At 39.0% G+C, this 19,147-nt stretch overlaps 1 protein-coding gene across 3 annotated transcripts in view; it reads left to right on the top strand.

Annotated features, from left to right (window-relative positions):
- The window catches only part of ABCC4 (ATP binding cassette subfamily C member 4 (PEL blood group)), a 205,787-nt gene extending 192,281 nt beyond the window's left edge, over positions 1–13,506 (top strand). For all 3 annotated transcript variants that reach the window (XM_048853377.2, XM_048853385.2, XM_075129321.1), the window contains exons 30-31: positions 3,764–3,898; positions 10,806–13,506. In XM_048853377.2, coding sequence (XP_048709334.1) covers positions 3,764–3,898; positions 10,806–10,913 — 243 coding nt within the window. In that variant the 3' untranslated portion in view covers positions 10,914–13,506. The remainder of the gene's footprint in view (positions 1–3,763; positions 3,899–10,805) is intronic.
- Positions 13,507–19,147: the final 5,641 nt, after the last annotated feature.

Raw genomic sequence — 19,147 nt, 5'->3', positions numbered from 1 at the left:
CATAAGGAGAGGTTACATAATAAAGTGCTATACTTTAAAAAAATTGCACATTCAAGGCACCTAACTTGGAAAGCCATAGGTCATCTTAATTATTATGTATGTACTGTATATAAGATAGATTCACTTATCCTTAAATGCTTAAGAAAGCTGCATTTAACTTTGATTTACTGTAGTAAATAAAAAATTGCAATGAAAATTACATTTGTAATTTATCCTTAAATATGCAAATTAATAATGATAGGTGTAAGAATATTGAAATATCTGCATGTATAATTAATACCTGCCCAGGTGACATACTTTGAGCATTTATTATAGAGTAAGAGTGATTTATGTGCTGTGTAATATAACTTGAGCTTGCAAAAGTTTTCCATTAACACTTTGTACATCCATACACACAACAGTACTGTATATATTGTTCTCTAGAGGAATTCATTGCATATACTTTGCATTTTTCTTTACTATAGAAGCTTTTTTAAATGGAAAAAAGTCTATGGGCTACTTCTCTGCAAACTTTTTTTGTAATAATTGCTGCATATGATCTTGATTATCATATGTTCAAATATAATGTATCATACTTCTAAATGTGTAATAACTGGTACATTACTGGTATAACCACGATTTGAGGACTTCAATAGCTCAGACATAGGTAAGAGGTTTTTCGCAGGAGTGGGTGTGTGAGATTCTGTGGCCTGCGTTGTGCAGGAGGTCAGACTAGATGATCATAATGGTCCCTTCTGACCTTAATATCTATGAATCTATTATAATTTAACTGGTAGCTTAGAGCTGGGAGTTTGAATTTCCCAATGCTAGGTCCAGATGTTTAAAACACATTAGCAGAAAGCATCAACAATGCCTAATTCTTAGATGGGACTGCCACATGGATCAGTCCATTGGTCCAGTTCATCCTGTTTTCTGTCACTGACAGTCAGCAGTACTAGCAGCTTTAGAGAAAACTATGAGAAACCCAAAAGTTCTGGAATTACCTATTTCATGGGCAGTTTCCTCCTAACCCCTAAGAGTAAGAGTTCGACTTACAATCTGAAATATGAGCGTTTATATTGCTTCCTACCTTTTTTTAGTATTTACTATTATAATTCTGTATATTCTTGTTATCCATATAAACATCCAATCCATTCTTGAATCCTCCTAACCTCTTGGCCTCAATGATATATTGTCACAATGAGCACTATAGGCAGGGTAGGAATTTTATGAAGCAATTTTCTCTTCCTCATTTTGAATTTGCCACCATTCAATTTCATTGAGTGTCTGCTGGTCTTGTGTTATGAGACAGGGAGAACAGGTCTTTGAGCTACCTTCTCCATGCTACTTACTATTTTGAATACTTTTATCATGTTCCCTCTTATTCATCTCTTCTTTAAAGTAAATAATCCCAACTTCTTTAACATCTCGCTATATGAGTTTTTGTCTCTCTAATCATTCTCATCATCTGTCCCTGGCTTTCTGCTTTATCCTTTTTGAAAGCTGAGTAGAGTATTCCAGGTGAGTGCATATCATTGATTTATATAATAGAAAAATATTTTCTATATTATTTTCTATTCAATTCCCTTCTGTATCCTAACATTTTGTTTGCTATCTTGACTGCTACTAAACTTAGAATATAGTTTGTACACCATGATATCCAAGTCTTTTTCCTGAGTCATATAGTTAATTTAGAATCCAGTAGAGTATATGAGTCGTTAAAAGAAAAGGAGGACTTGTGGCACCTTAGAGACTAACAAATGTATTTGAGCATAAGCTTTCATGAGCTACAGCTCGCTTCATCGGATGCATGAGTCGTTAAGTGTTCCCTCCAATATGCATTACTTTGTATTTGTCAGAATTTATTTTCATCTGCCATTGTGGTGCTCATTCATTTAGTTTGGTAGGGTCCTTTGAAGTTATTGACAGTCTTCTCTGGTCTAGACGTACCTGAATAATTTTGTACCATCTGCAAGCTTTGACACCTCACTACTCACCTCTTTTCCACACAACAAATAAATATATTGAACATCAATCTTTGTATGGAACTTCGTGGTATCCTGCTTTTGCCATGTTAAAAATTGACCATTTATTTCTACTCTTTGTTTTCTATCTCTTAGTGCGTTCCTTCCTATCTCTACCGTGCATACTTAGTTCCTTCAGTAGCCTTTTGAAAGTCCAAATAAATTGTCAACCAGTTCTCCTTTATCTACTATGTTATTGATGCATTTTAGAATAGTTTGCAGATGACACTAAACTGTGAGGAGAGGTAGATACACTGGAGGGTAGGGATGGGATACAGAGGGCCCTAGACAAATTGGAGGATTAGGCCAAAAGAAATCTGATGAGGTTCAACAAGGACAAGTGCAGAGTCCTGCACTTAGGATGGAAGAATCCAATGCACCACTACAGACTAGGGACCGAATGGCTCGGCAGCAGTTCTGCAGAAAAGGACCTGGGGTTACAGTGGACGAGAAGCTGGATATGAGTCAACAGTGTGCCATTGTTGCCAAGAAGGCCAATAGTATTTTGGGATGTATAAGTAGGGCCATTGCCAGCAGATCGAGGGACTTGATCATTCCCCTCTATTCGACATTGGTGAGGACTCATCTGGAGTTCTGTGTGCAGTTTTGGGCCCCACACTACAAGAAGGATGTGGAAAAATTGGAAAAAGTCCAGCGGAGGGCAACAAAAATGATTAGGGGACTGGAACACATGACTTACGAGGAGATGCTGAGGGAGCTGGGATTGTTTAGTCTGCAGAAGAGAAGAATGAGGGGGGATTTGATAGCTGCTTTCAACTACCTGAAAGGTGGTTCCAAAGAGGATGGATCTAGACTGTTCTCAGTGGTAGCAGATGACAGAACGAGGAGTAATGGTCTCAAGTTACAGTGGGGGAGGTTTAGGTTGGATATTAGGAAAAACTTTTTCACTAGGAGGGTGGTGAAACACTGAAATGCGTTACTAGGGAGGTGGTGGAATCTCCTTCCTTAGAAGTTTTTAAGGTCAGGCTTGGCAAAGCCCTGGCTGGGATGATTTAGTTGGGGATTGGTCCTGCTTTGAGCAGGGGGTTGGACTAGATGACCTCCTGAGGACCCTTCCAACCCTGATATTCTATGATTCTATGAATTCTAATAAATTTGTGAGGCATAATTTTCCTTTGCAAAAGCCAAGGTGGTTAGATCCTAATTTATCATGATTTACTAAGTGCTTTATAATTCTATTTTTAATTATCATTTTGATCAAATTACCAAGGAAAGTAGTAAGACTTCACAGTCTGTAATTTCTGAAATCACCCAGTCAGTATCTTTTAATATATATATGTACAATATTTGCTACCTTCTAGTTCTTTAGCAGAGTGGCTGATTGTAACGAGAGCCTGCACATTTTTCCTAGCAGCTCACCGACTTTACTCTGAATTTTTTTTCAAAATTCTTGAGCGTGTACTGCTGACGTAACAACTTAATGCTTTTTAATTGATGAATTTGTTCTAGCACTTCTTCTTTTGACACCTCTATCTCTGCTAGTACCTCATCTTTATTACGAGTAAAGAATAGAGTCAGGGTAGGTATCTTCCCTGGTCTAGAAACAGAAAATATACCATGCGCCCACTGAAAGGATATTAGAATATCCAACCTTCAATCCATATAATGCATTTTAACATTTAATCAAAGAATACAGCCTAAAAAACCCCACCTACCAGCCCTACTATTGTAGTGAATTACCTATAATATGTTGTTTCAGAATTTCATGTGTTAATAGGTGTGTTGCTGCTCATTAACAGGTTTTAGATGCAGGAAGACTGAAAGAATATAATGAGCCATACATTTTGCTACAAGAAAAAGAGAGCCTGTTCTACAAGATGGTGCAACAAGTGGGCAAGGCTGAAGCTGCTGCTCTGATTGAAACAGCAAAACAGGTAGTTTTAAAAGAACTTGTAATTAAGTTTGTCTCTATAGTCTTATTTTTCACATGTTAGCATATTCAGTATTAGAGCAGGCCCCATCCATTCCTGTAGTTAATGATCTATCAGCTTTTCAATTCTAAACCCTTATATTCAGTGCTTTATTACTGGGATATAAAATAATATACATCCAGAGCTCAAAATGATATATATCCTGAGTTGAAAGATTATGCTTGGGATTGTTTCCATCTGTATGTGTTTGTGCACATATGCATGTATAAATAATATAGTGTGTGTTATAGATATACATCACTCACAAAAAAATGAACGTGAAAGAACGTTAAGGTTGTGAGGTCAAGCACTCAGAAGTTAGAAAATGACAAAATTAAGGTTGCCCATGCGACCTACATTTGACCCCCTTATGACACAACTGTTAGTTATATGATCATATATTATCTTTTCCTTGCTCAGTGCACAAGATGAATGGTGCTCATTGAATGAGTGGGTATTCAATATTTTGCTTTCTCTTCATTGTTCATTGTATTGTCCCAGGCCTTATTTATTGCACACTATTCAAACCAGCTCTGAATAAAGAATTATTAATTTCCTCATGATCTTTTTTATGACTCTTAACATTACAGCATCTGAGTGTTTCACAAACATTAAGTGATTTATTTTCACAACATCCTTCTGAGATGAGGGGGTAGTATTATCCCTACTATACAGATGGGGAGCTGAGACACAGAGACATTAAGATCAAGTGTGTACTAATTTGGGGTGCCCAATTTGATATACCTGTGTCCTGATTTTTTAGATAATTCAGCATCTTATAACACTTTTTGTTCTGAATGCACAGGCAACTTTATTGTGATATTTCCTAATTTCTGACTGCTTGACTTTGCAATCTTAATAGTAAAGTAGTTTTTTGTATGTAACTTCCTGGATTTTTAAAAAAGCAACCTGAAAAACCAAATTCCATCACATGAAATTGTATGGTCTCCTACATAGTGGTTCAACTATTCCAGAATCATAGAATGATAGAAGATTAGGGTTGGAAGAGACCTCAGGAGGTCATCTAGTCCAACCCCCTGCTCAGTCTGAATCTTTAGATCCACCACTCAGACCTCTGCTACTTGAGCTAAAGGAGTAGCCGATCTCAGTAGTAGGTTGTCATCTGTGTGGGCCAGCCACGGGAGGTAAATGTAGTACAAATTTTGCCAGTTGGTTATACAGCTATTTGCTGAGTAGAGAGGAATATTGATTCTGGAATCCTGTTTTCTATTCTAGATTCTGAGGGGACTTTAGTGGCTACAGACACTTCTGCCCCTGACCCCTCCAGCCTATCCTTGTCCCAATACCCCACCCCTTCAGCTCCACATCCCAGTATTCTCTCTTGTCCTTTATCACAGTCTCTTTGCTACGTTTAGAATAGCAGCCATGTTAGTCTGTATTCGCAAAAAGAAAGGGAGTCCTTGTGGCACCTTAGAGACTAACCAATTTATTTGAGCATAAGCTTTCGTGAGCTACAGCTCACTTCATCGGATGCATAAAGTGGAAAGTACAGTGAGGAGATTTTATATACACACAGACCATGAAAAAATACACATTGTAAGGAGGGTGATCACTTAAGATGAGCTATTACCAGCAGGAGAGTGGGGTGAGGGGAGAGAAAACCTTTTGAAGTGATAATCAAGGTGGGCCATTTCCAGGAGTTAACAAGAACATCTGAGGAACAGTGGCGGGGGAGAGGGAGTAATAAACAAGGGGAAATAGTTTTACTTAGTATAATGACTCAACCACTCCCAGTCTCTATTCAAGCCTAAGTTAATTGTATCCAATTTGCAAATGAATTCCAATTCAGCAGTCTCTCATTGGAGTCTGTTTTTGAAGTTTTTTTGTTGAAGGATAGTCACTTTGAGATCAGAAATCGAGTGACCAGAGAGATTAAAGTGTTCTCCAACTGGTTTATGAATGTTATAATTCTTGACATCTGATTTGTGTCCATTTATTCTTTTACGTAGAGACTGTCCAGTTTGACCAATGTACATGGCAGAGGGGCATTGCTGGCACATGATGGCATATATCACATTGGTGGATGTGCAGGTGAACGAGCCTCTGATAGTGTGGCTGATGTTATTAGGCCCTGTGATGGTGTCCCCTGAATAGATATGTGGGCACAGTTGGCAACGGGCTTTGTTGCAAGGATAGGTTCCTGGGTTAGTGGTTCTGTTGTGTGGTATGTGGTTGCTGGTGAGTATTTGCTTCAGGTTGGGATCTGTCTGTAGGCAAGGACTGGCCTGTCTCCCAAGATTTGTGAGAGTGATGGGTCGTCCTTCAGGATAGATTGTAGATCCTTGATAATGCGTTGGAGAGGTTTTAGTTGGGGGCTGAAGGGGATGGCTAGTGGCGTTCTGTTACTTTCTTTTTTGGGCCTGTCCTGTAGTAGGTGACTTCTGGGAACTCTTCTGGCTCTTTCAGTCTGTTTCTTCACTTCAGCAGGTGGGTATTGTAGTTGTAAGAATGCTTGATAGAGATCTTGTAGGTGTTTGTCTCTGTCTGAGGGGTTGGAGCAAATGCGGTTGTATCATAGAGCTTGGCTGTAGACAATGGATCGTGTGGTGTGGTCTGGGTGAAAGCTGGAGGCATGGGTAGGAATAGCGGTCAGCAGGTTTCCGGCATAGGGTGGTGTTTATGTGACCATCGCTTATTAGCACCGTAGTGTCCAGGAAGTGGATCTCTTGTGTGGACTGGACCAGGCAGAGGTTGATGATGGGATGGAAATTGTTGAAATCCTGGTGGAATTCCTCAAGGGCTTCTTTTCCATGGGTCCAGATGATGAAGATGTCATCAATATAGCGCAAGTAGAGTTGGGGCATTAGGGGACGAGAGCTGAGGAAGTGTTGTTCTAAGTCAGCCATAAAAATGTTGGCATACTGTGGGGCCATGCGGGTACCCATAGCAGTGCCGCTGATTTGAAGGTATACATTGTCCCCAAATGTGAAATAGTTATGGGTAAGGAAAAAGTGACAAAGTTCAGCCACCAGGTTTGCCGTGACATTATCGGGGATACTGTTCCTGATGGCTTGTAGTCCATCTTTGTGTGGAATGTTGGTGGAGAGGGCTTCTACATCCATAGTGGCCAGGATGGTGTTTTCAGGAAGATCTCCGATGGATTGTAGTTTCCTCAGGAAGTCTGTGGTGTCTCGAAGATAGCTGGGAGTGCTGGTAGCGTAGGGCCTGAGGAGGTAGCGTAGGGAGTCTGAGGAGGGAGCCAGACAATCCTGCAGTCAGGGTGCCAACGCCTGAGATGATGGGGCGCCCAGGATTTCCAGGTTTATGGATCTTGGGTAGCAGATAGAATACCCCAGGTCGGGGTTCCAGGGGTGCGCCTGTGCGGATTTGTTCTTGTGCTTTTTCAGGGAGTTTCTTGAGCAAATGGTGTAGTTTCTTTTGGTAACCCTCAGTGGGATCAGAGGGTAATGGCTTGTAGAAAGTGGTGTTGGAGAGCTGCCGAGCAGCCTCTTGTTCATATTCCGCCCTATTCATGATGACAACAGCGCCTCCTTTGTCAGCCTTTTTGATTATGATGTCAGAGTTATTTCTGAGGCTGTGGATGGCATTGTGTTCTGCACGACTGAGGTTATGGGGCAAGTGATGCTGCTTTTCCACAATTTCAGCCTGTGCACGTCGGCGGAAGCACTCTATGTAGAAGTCCAGTCTGCTGTTTCGACCTTCAGGAGGAGTCCACCTAGAATCCTTCTTTTTGTAGTGTTGGTAGGAAGGTCTCTGTGGATTAGTATGTTGTTCAGAGGTGTGTTGGAAATATTCCTTGAGTCGGAGACGTCGAAAATAGGATTCTACGTCACCACAGAACTGTATCATGTTCGTGGGTGTGGAGGGGCAGAAGGAGAAGCCCCGAGATAGGACAGATTCTTCTGCTGGGTTAAGAGGATAGTTGGATAGATTAACAATATTGCTGGGTGGGTTAAGGGAACCATTGCTGTGGCCCCTTGTGGCAAGTAGTAGTTTAGATAGTTTAGTGTCCTTTTTCTTTTGTAGAGAAGCAAAGTGTGTGTTGTAAATGGCTTGTCTAGTTTTAGTAAAGTCTAGCCACGAGGAAGTTTGTGTGGAAGGTTGTTTTTTTATGAGAGTATCCAGTTTTGAGAGCTCATTCTTAATCTTTCCCTGTTTGCTGTAGAGGATGTTGATCAGGTGGTTCTGCAGTTTCTTTGAGAGCGTGTGACACAAGCTGTCAGCATAGTCTGTGTGGTATGTAGATTGTAATGGATTTTTTACCTTCAGTCCTTTTGGTATGATGTCCATCTGTTTGCATTTGGAAAGGAAGATGATGTCTATCTGTACGAGTTTTTTCATGAAGTTGATAGATTTCCACTCCATACGGCTAAATGCAGTGCCTTGCATAATGACAGGTTTCAGAGTAGCAGCCGTGTTAGTCTGAACTCGCAAAAAGAAAAGGAGTCGATCAGGGGACACCATCATAGGGCCTAATCACATCAGCCACACTATCAGAGGCTCGTTCACCTGCACATCTACCAATGTGATATATGCCATCATGTGCCAGCAATGCCCCTCTGCCATGTACATTGGTCAAACTGGACAGTCTCTACGTAAAAGAATAAATGGACACAAGTCAGATGTCAAGAATTATAACATTCATAAACCAGTCAGAGAATTCTGCCCATTTCAGCCACTTAGCATTTCTTATTATTTTTCTGCAAATGTAAAAGGTAGCAACCCTGGCATAGTATGATGCAGCTCAAAGTCCATCCTGCTGAGCATGCTCAGAATTGCTTATGAGTCTGAATGCTGTGTGACACTGCTCAGCCACCTCAAAGCCACTCTGCAAGATTGAGCCCTAAGTGAACATTGTTGTTATCTATGTTCAATTTAAAAGGAGCTGTTAGGAGATCATCATAAGAAAAAGAGAAATAATTGTTGGACAGAACAACATGTTCATTGAGTTTAGCTTATTTTACCCCACTGCTGCACACTCAACAATGATTTATTCAGATAAACAAAATTTACCATTTGGACTCCAATCCTGATGTCAAGGGAAGCTTTGCTCTTTGACACCTTTGGCACCAGGAGTGGGCAGTTATTGTATTAACAGCCTTTGGATATATTGATAAAAGATTTTTGCTTACAAATATATATTTAAATATCAGCTATTATGCATGCACAGTCATTACTGTATAGACGTTTTAATGTCATTACTGACCTGTTAATGTTAGTGGAAGATCTGTCTTATGTGAGGCTCTAAGCACCTTACACACTTGAACTGTGGGCATTCCGCATCTTGCGATATCAGGCCCCAGGTGAAGGATTCCCGTACACGTACAGTGAGATGGTTGAAAAAACTACTGCCATTTCATTGTATCCCCGGTAATGTGCTGAGGTTTTCTATTACCTTTTCTTAAGAAAATTCACTGTCAAAAGCTCCAGTAAAAATATGTTAAAATTATGTCTTAAATCAGTAAAAAGATGGAAGTGAACTACCAAGGCTTCAATGGCCAATATGTAGATGCAGCCAGGCACTAGATTACTTTTCCTCTTGTGCGCCCCATTATGGCTGGTTACTGGAGAATACTTGACTTCCAGTCCTTTTGTTGATTCAAATCATAACCTTAATATTCTTTGGAAATTGTACAAATACACTGCATTAGTGTGTGTGTGTACACAAAGGGAGACATTCATACATATAGGAGGTTTTGTATAATATAGCTATTTCTTTTTTATATCCTATGTCCTATACATTTATTCAGATATGAAAAGAACATAATTATCAGGCAAAGCTAACTTTGTTGACAGTGCCCCCCAAAATATAAATAGGAGAAATGTTTCACAAGCCATATTCAGGACAGCATGAATATGAGACCTAACTTGTGACACATGTCAGCCTCAGAAAGATCGCGTATTTTCTGTTTTTTAAAGACTCAAACAAAACTTTTCACATTCTTCTTTGAAAAAATTACATTTGAAGTCCTTTCTCACCCAAACACATTTTCAGATAAGAGCACACAAGTCTTGACATTATTTCATTTTGTAATGCGCATCTGTCAAGGAACAGAGATATGATACAGCTACTAAAAACTGATGATTGTGGAACAGTGAAACTTGACAGCATTTCATTTCCTTTATGTTCTGATTATACATTTATCAGGAAACCTGTATCTCTTCTAGTTCAGCTAGAAATTGGTAGAATTCAAGAACTCAAAGGCTTGGCAAAGAACTGTCCTATTATTTGGTATCATCTTACATTTTAGAGAAGTTGCTTGGTTGAGTCATTGTTAAGGCTTTTGCTTCTCCTTTCATTGTTGTGGTACACTATCCAGAGATCACATTTCTATAGGCCCTATAACTGCCCTGCAGCACAAATTAAACGCTGGGATATTTCATACATATACTGTGAAGTTTCAATGGTTGTCAATCATAGTTTGTAAAATATAAGGATTACAACCTGATATTAACATCCAGATCCATTGTGTTCATTTTATGTGTGAAAATGAGAAACCCTTGTGCGGACTCTAGATTTCCCAGCCTCTTTGTCATCCTGTTTTTAATTTATCTCCATGTTTTGAGCCAGTAAAATAATTTTACTTATCTGTTTAATGCAAAGTGATATACTATATCTAACTTGAATGGATCTACAGGTCATGTGAGGATTCAGTTACACTTTATTCTGATCAGAGAGAAAGATCGGACAGTAATTTTACTAATTCCTCAGTGAATAAGGAGCTATGTCTTGAATTTTGTTAAACTAAAGTTCCTGTTCAGTTTCCTGATGGAAATTAATTTCTGTGCTTACATTGCATTAATCTGGAGAACTATGTCTTTTGAAACTAAAAAATGTTTAACAGTGGTGGGTAAAATTAATCAGTGTATGTATGTTTTCTTTTTCTAGGTCTACTTCAGTAAAAATTACCCAGAAATTATTCAGAATGGTCAAATTGTCACAGATTCTTCAAAAGATGTTGCCTCAGGATTAATCATTTATGAAACTGCACTGTGATCCAGCGTAGACATGATTGCTTTCTGTAGAATGCAAACCTGAAACCATCTAAACTGGATGACTGACAGTGTTTAGAGGGGAGCTTTTTGCACTAGACAACAATCATATTTAATGTTTAGAAAAATGTTTCATCTCTCTAGCTCTTTAATTTCAGTGCAATACATTTATCATTTCCATCTAAATAAATTTCCATTACTAAAGGAATTAGGCAGACCTAGGTTGTTGTTTGTTTTTTAAAGTTACATTGTGGAGACTTTCATTTTTAAATCACAGGTGCAAGGCATCTAACAATTCTGGGGTGCAGTTTTAGAGATGATTACAAAACCTGGAGTTTCTCTGTTTTCCCATTTGGAAAGCATGTAAAATCAGTTTGTTTAGTGTCACTTTAAAATGACAACTTTGTCTTACCGCAGTTTTGATAATATAACACACCATCTTCTAATGCAGTACTTTTTATATAAGCCATCTTTTTAAAGCAGTTTTACAAACTGGCAGAAACAAGAACTGAACCAACCAAAAATACATTTTTATAGAAATAAGTGAACATACTGTTATAAGTATTAATTTTTAAATTAAAATGTAATACAGGTATGGTGTGTAGAAATTAATGTAAAAATTTCAGTTTTCCTTTGCTGAGATCCAAATGCTGAAAATCAGTATCAATCTACTGTATTTTAGAAGAAAATGGTCGCATTTTGCTTGTATTTTGCACTGCCCCAATATTTAAATAATTGAATATACATTCCTCTTTTTATCCAGGTAATCAAAGAAAAAAGTATTAAAATAACTAGAGGAAATACTTATTGAAAGACTTGTCATCAGTAAACACTATGTAGCAGAAAGTTATCTTCTGCAAAACACATTGTGAAAATGTGTACATTATTTGCATTTATTGTGCCTTAATACAATTCAAGCCAAATCTCCACCTGCAGGGTACACAGCAAATTCATTAAATATACTTTATTTTACTGTTTTAAATTAATGCATTTAAAAATTTTGCATCAGGAATTCTGTTTAATTGAACCTTCGTGAAGTTGCCATTTCAGCTCTCATGAGTAGAAAAGTATCACTTGTAATTTTGAATGCCCTTACTGATATTGAGAAGAATTTAAGGAAAGATCTGTATTCTGTGTTCATAAGTTAGGTCCTGATCCAGTAAAGAACTTAAGCATGTAGCACTATTCGCATGCTTCAAAAATTAAGCAAGTGCTTTGCTACTTCCAGTTCTTTGCTTTTGATAGAGATATTTACAATTTGAGGTTCAGTGCAGTCTAAGGTTATTCACCTTACATTTTAAATGGTGTTTTCTCTTTCGTCGACTGAAGAGCAGCAAATAATGAAGAAAAATGGAAAAGAAAGTTGTGATTTTTAAAATCCTGTAGAATATAATTGTTATATTATATGATAGATATTATTTTCCCAGTGAAGGAAGTGACTAAATTAAGGGAAATTCAAACTGTTAATCTTATTTCAAGCAGCAATACCAGCAAAAATCTGATTTAAATGCAAAATTCCGCTCTGTCCACAAGTAAGATAATTATGGTCACACCCTAAATAGAGACCAGCTGCTACAGAACTCTGCTCTGTGACATTCAAAGGGTTGTGGCATCCCTGTATGTGGGTTCTTTATGGTATGGGCCACCTGACAGCAGAAATGATCCATTTCCGCTGCATTTGGTTCTCATTTTCCCATCTACACAGGTGTGGCATCTGGCTCCTAGTAACACTCTTTTATTGTTATCATGAAGTTCCAAAATGAAATACTGCTTGGGCAGATTCTGACACCCTTTCTCTTGATGAGTAGCACCTTACTCCACAATTACTCCCATTAAATTCAATAGGAGGACATTTGATATGGTGCTATTTAACATAAGGGTCTCACATTCGGGCCCTTTTATTGGGCTGAGTCTAATCTCACCTAACCCTGTTTTACGGTGGTGCAATTCTATGGCCTTGCATGGATGTATGTCTTTGGTTTACGACAAGATAAGAGGAGAATCATGCGTACTGTGTGTGATATGCTGGAGTTTTTAAACATATAACGAAAGTGCAGGCATCTGGCCATATTGTACTGTGAATCTATGCCCATAATTTCCATCAATATTCAAGAGAATCATGTGCATGGATCAAGGGTATAATGTGGCTCTAGACCATTTCAGCCAAAAATGCTTATATGGTATATTTGAGAGAAGAATCCAAAGTTTTTGGCTTCTGCAGGCTCACTGGCATGAAAGCTAGACAGATCTTGCTTTATCAGACCCTCAACTAGTATACTTTACTTACCAGGACATTAATTTGATACTGTAGCTTTTTGAATGCACACAAAAAAGCTTGGCATCTAGGAGAATGCGGATTATACTGTATGACATGTTTTGACAGGACAATACCAGCTATATGTCTCAAATGTCAGTGTCAGAAATCAAAATGGAAACCTGTGTAAGTTGTTGAACAGGACAACTGGTACTGGTATGTTCATGTTCGAGTAACTTCTCTCAATGCCATTAAATCCATATTGTACTCTTTTAAAAAATAGTTAAGCTAAATAATACAGGTTAGATTTAACCAATACATCATTGTTCCATTTTTTTCTTAACGTCTGTTGCTGTTTTGTTTTAACAATTATGTAACATTGGCTGGTCCATTTACTTTCAGGTGAGTGAAAATGTGTCAGTGCACCTTATTGTTAGCAATCAAATTTATGACTTAGTGTTCAAGTAAAGTGTGGGAGGGAATTAGCCTTCCATTTGCTGGGTCTCTTGACTGTTAAATGTACATAGTTCTGTCCCAGGTAAGCCTTTTACGTATCTATTTTAGGTAGAATTCAAACTGTCCTCACATCTACATTTGAAAATATTCTTAATTTACCTAGAAGCAACAAAGCTGGGTTGTTATGATCGACATTCCTTAATTGGAATCTCTTGGAAATGAATTCCATCTTCTGAATTATTGAAGCCTTTTAAAACAATTTCTTCACCATCAACTGCCTTAAAATTCTCTAGAATCTTAATTCTACTATAGACTATTTAAAATACAACAACTTCTGAAAGTCATCAGTGCATAGGTGTGTCATAAATATAAAGGGAAGGGTAAACCCCTTTGAAATCCCTCCTGGCCAGGGGAAAGCTCCTCTCACCTGTAAAGGGTTAAGAAGCTAAAGGTAACCTCGCTGGCACCTGACCAAAATGACCAATGAGGAGACAAGATACTTTCAAAAGCTGGGAGGAGGGAGAGAAACAAAGGGTCTGTGTGTCTGTCTATAGTCTGTCTTGGCCGGGGATAGACCAGGAATGGAGTCTTAGAACTTTTAGTAAGTAATCTAGCTAGGTACGTGTTAGATTATGATTTCTTTAAATGGCTGAGAAAAGAACTGTGCTGAATAGAATAACTATTTCTGTCTGTGTATCTTTTTTGTAACTTAAGGTTTTGCCTAGAGGGGTTCTCTGTGTTTTTGAATCTAATTACCCTGTAAGATATCTACCATCCTGATTTTACAGGGGGAATTTCTTTATTTCTATTTACTTCTATTTTTATTAAAAGTCTTCTTGTAAGAAACTGAATGCTTTTTCATTGTTCTCAGATCCAAGGGTTTGGGTCTGTGGTCACCTATGCAAATTGGTGAGGCTTTTTATCCAACATTTCCCAGGAAAGGGGGGATGCAAGTGTTGGGAGGATTGTTCATTGTTCTTAAGATCCAAGGGTCTGGGTCTGTAGTCACCTAGGCAAATTGGTGAGGCTTTTACCAAACCTTGTCCAGGAAGTGGGGTGCAAGGTTTTGGGAAGTATTTTGGGGGGAAAGACGCGTCCAAACAGCTCTTCCCCAGTAACCAGTATTAGTTTGGTGGTGGTAGCGGCCAATCCAAGGACGACGGGTGGAATATTTTGTACCTTGGGGAAGTTTTGACCTAAGCTGGTAAAGATAAGCTTAGGAGGTTTTTCATGCAGGTCCCCACATCTGTACCCTAGAGTTCAGAGTGGGGGAGGAACCTTGACAAGGTGTATTTGTTGGGAAAGAGACTAAGAGCAGACCCTGATTCTGATCTAAATAATTGTAATTTAGACAAATGACAGTCATGGCGTATCTGATATCTGTTTGTACAAAATAGACAAATTGTGGAAGAATAAACACCATCAGGAGGAAGATTGCACAAAATTCTTTTAAATAGTGTTTATCTCTGGGTCCGGTGGGCCTTGTGGCAATGTTCTGTTGAATTCCCTGCACCAAGTTCTCACCATAGGGTAGATCTAGGCTAAATTGCAGCAACACCAGCATGCCCAGTCCTTGCAAGAGATCATCACTTTCTTTGATCAGGATCAGTTTATCTGGTTGTCTGAGTGATTGTTGACTGGTTCCAGCCTATGGTTAGAAAAATAGTGGTATGATGCGTTTGGATAAAATTGTGGGGAAATGGAAGATCCTTAGGACTCCCAAGAAAGGTGTAGAGACCTCCCTGAAAAGTGTTGCTTTTCAGATTGCCTGATCTCTCTCCCCCACAAAAATCTGACCTTTTCATCTCTGCATTCACTCTTCTTTTTTTAAAAAGACTAATTATTTCCTGTGATGAGGGTGAACTTCTGACATTTTAACAGAAGAATGGATTTCTACACACACTTTAGTTTCGGTAATGTGGCATTGTTTGAGAGCTTTCACTGTTTTGCTTGGAATTTGTATAATGACTTTTGATTGTTATTGTCATAGAAGGGTTTTTAGTTGACTATATGGTATGACGTATTGCTGTGTGAAGAAAGTGTGATGATGAAATCCTCAAAAGTATGTGTAACCCTGTTATAATGAGCACACACATTACCATGTAAAAACACAAATGCAGTATTGCACTTGAAATAATTTGTATTATGGCACTGTCCAGAGGCCTCAATCAGGTCCCCTTACAGTTGTGTTTGATGCTGTAAAAACACATGGTAAGAAACAGTCCCTCCCCAAGAGGGTTTACAACCTAAACAGCCAGATGGACAAAGGGTAGGAGGAGAAACAGATATTTGCAATATCTGTCACAGCCCTGACTCCAGAAGAGTGTTCTGAGTCAAGAGGGCCCTTGCTGGTAAGGAGCCTGGATGGAAGGGGGATGGTGGACTGAGGTTAATTCTGCTCCCTTCCCCTGCCAGCGAGGATGATGGTGTGGAGGCTTATTTGTGCAACATGTTCCCTTTTGGAATGAGTAAACTAGACCCCTGAAGGGGCACTGTTCAATATGTATCAGCCTCACTGAACTTATTGAAAGCACGTTAAGAGAAACCAAAGCAGAGACACAACCTGGTTCCTCCACAGGCTGCCAGAGATTGCTCCAGCTGTGAGTGCCCACCGTTACACCTGTTTGTTGTTGTGATGTTTACTATATTAATATATTGATTTAGTTTAATAGCAGGATTTAAGCAAACAAGCAGGAAGAATGAATTCAAAATGACCTTGACAAATTGGTGAATTGGTCTGAAATCAGCAAGATGAAATTCATTAAAGACAAGTGCAAAGTACCATACTTATGAAGGAAAAAATATCAAAAGCACATATACACCATGGGGAATAACTGGGTAGGCAGTAGTGCTGCTGAAAAGTATCTGGAGGTTTTAGTAGATCACAAGTTGATTATGATTCAGCGATGTGATGCAGTTGCGAAAAAGGCTGTTGTGACAATAAAGGTCCAGACACCCGAAGGAGAGAATGAGGGAGTCTGAACCCCCCCAAAATAAGCAATTGAATCAACTGGTTATCGACAGTGTTATTATGTATATAAAATATGCCAACTAAGTTCTTTTGTGAAAACATGTAATGTCCTGAACTTGATGGCCATTAGGAGATATGTATACAGGTTATGGTTATGAATTGATGCATGTATTTATGTGTAGAAAATTGTAATCGTGCCCATAGTGCAACTGCAGCATCACCTCACAGCAGTGCAGTGAAATAATCAGGCAGGGAGGGCACCTCCCAGGCAGGTGTTCACACTCTGAGCACCTAGCATTGTCCAGGTAGGAAGAGACAATGGTGGACCATTAAAATTAATGGAAAAAACACTAAAACAACTTGAAACTGAAAAGAAAACCCCATTCTGGGAAACCCCACCCCTGTTGTGTTACTAATATATAGTATTGTATTAATGTATAGTATACATTATACTAATGTATAAATTACCATAGTCTGGGGGGAAAGGAAGAAAACTCTGCAAACTCTGTTGAAAGGGATTTGAAATGAAGGCTATCCGCAAATGAAGGGCCAGCATCTAAGTGGGGTGCTTTCCATGAAGCACTGGATCCCCTCTAGGACAGAGGGCCTGCTGGGAAACTGTTCAGAGGCGATAGATAACTTGTATTAACCGAGGGAATTTAGCTCATATAGAAACGTAAAGCCTCAGATTGTGTCTCTGTTCTGTGTGACTTGTATGTATTTTGCTTTTCCTTACTATTGCAGCTTTGAATCTGTGATTTCTATTTCTATTTTTTTCTATTTTTTTCAAACTGTTTCTTTGTTTCTGCCTCAAGCAGGCCTCTGTTGTGCAGACGGTGGGGAGCATGAGCACCAAAGTGAACGGATAACTGGGGGCAGGTTTCACACCCTTAGGGGTGATGAACTGGAGGGGAAAAGTCCAAGTGGCTGGTAGTTAAGACCTCCGGGAGAAAGATTTGGGGGGACTCGGGACCAGAAGGGATTGTTGTGGTAACCCTGTAAGAAGTAGCTAGGCTGGTGGAAACCAGGATGGGACCCTACACTGGTAGGCTGGCTACTGGGGGCAGAGCCATGAAGAACAACAGCATAGCACTAAGACACCCAAGTTACGTGGCAGTCAGTGACAGAATTCCTTACTGATCCCCAAAAAGGTCTGGCTGTACAGCAGTAAAACCCTTTATTGTAGAAGGCAAAAGCAACAGAAATAGTGTCCTTTGTTGGGAAAGAGTAAAGAGACAGACAGGAAAAGGGAACCGCTCAAGAAAGATCAGCAAGTGGAGTTATGCAAAGAAAGGAAGCTAAAATCTTAAAGCTTAAGAAGTCAGAACTGGGGTCTTTGCTGTGTGAAGATAACCGGGGGCTTAAAGGGTACCTACCAGACCAGGACCTAGGAACTGCCCAAGTTCTCTTGTAGGGTGTGCAGGAGCCCAAAGAGACAAAGGCCAGAACAGTCCAGCAGGATGAGGAAACTGCAGGACCAATTCCCAAGAAGAGACATGGAGGAGGAAATCTCTCTCCTTCATCCTCACTCAGAGCTGTTGTGAAGCTACAAACCACAATATCTACACTATCTCGAATGGGACAACTGTCGTGTTAGAAAACTGATAACTATTCTTTCATTACATATCTTCTAAACTAAAATATGTAACTGATTCTGGCTTGTAGGGGTTTATTCTGCCAGACATTTCCATCTTTTCACTTTTTCATTCTGCATGTACATTGTTCAAAGGCAGGGCAGGCTTGTTATAAAACGTAGCTGTGAGGCTAGCTCTTGAAGGTCGGTGTCTAGCTTCCAGTTGCACTGAAACATACTGTATATCTAGTACAGCCTTTTTCTCCTGTCAGATTTTTTTAGTATAGCAGACAAATTGAGCAATCCCCATCTTTTACAAATGGCACAATATATATGTGTGTAGTCACTATCAGTCTGTAATATCAGTTACCTCCATGAGGATTTCAGTGTACTTTACAGGGAACATTATTGTTTTTGAAGAACTGGAGTCCATGTTTTCTTCCATTCTCTGAATGGCATTTTCACCTTTTTTAAAAAAAATTATATATAAATATATATAAATATAAATATATATATAAATAAAATAACTCAGAAGTCTTTCCTCTTAAACTTAAGCCTTAGTTTTCGCAATTTATTCATGACCTTATGAAATCTAGGTGGGGGGAAATAAGAAATAGGATTTCAAATGTGCAGACTTATTTGAAAAATTTATATTGTTGCTTTAGGACACAGTATTTTGGAGATGAAAAAAAACTTTTTAATGCTGCTTCTGAAAAAGGAAAAAAGGCTGCTATCTTATATTTTCTGTTTCATCTTTGACTGAAATCCTAGACTCTGGGATGAGATTGTCTGTCCTTGCTGCCATACATCTTATGAGAGAGACAAGGTGGGTGAAATATTTTTTCTTGGGCCAACTTCTGTTGATGAGAGAGAGAAGCTTTTGAGCTACATAGAGCCCTTCAGGTCTGGGCACTCTACAGTCAGAATAGTCATACAAAGAATTTATGCCAAATATTTTTTAGCAATTAGGTATTCCTTCTCATC

This window comes from Caretta caretta, chromosome 1, assembly GCF_965140235.1.
Source record: "Caretta caretta isolate rCarCar2 chromosome 1, rCarCar1.hap1, whole genome shotgun sequence".
Lineage (NCBI taxonomy): Eukaryota > Metazoa > Chordata > Testudines > Cheloniidae > Caretta > Caretta caretta.
The sequence above is the reverse complement of the archived record's forward strand: the minus strand, read 5'-3'. Positions and strand labels throughout refer to the sequence as shown.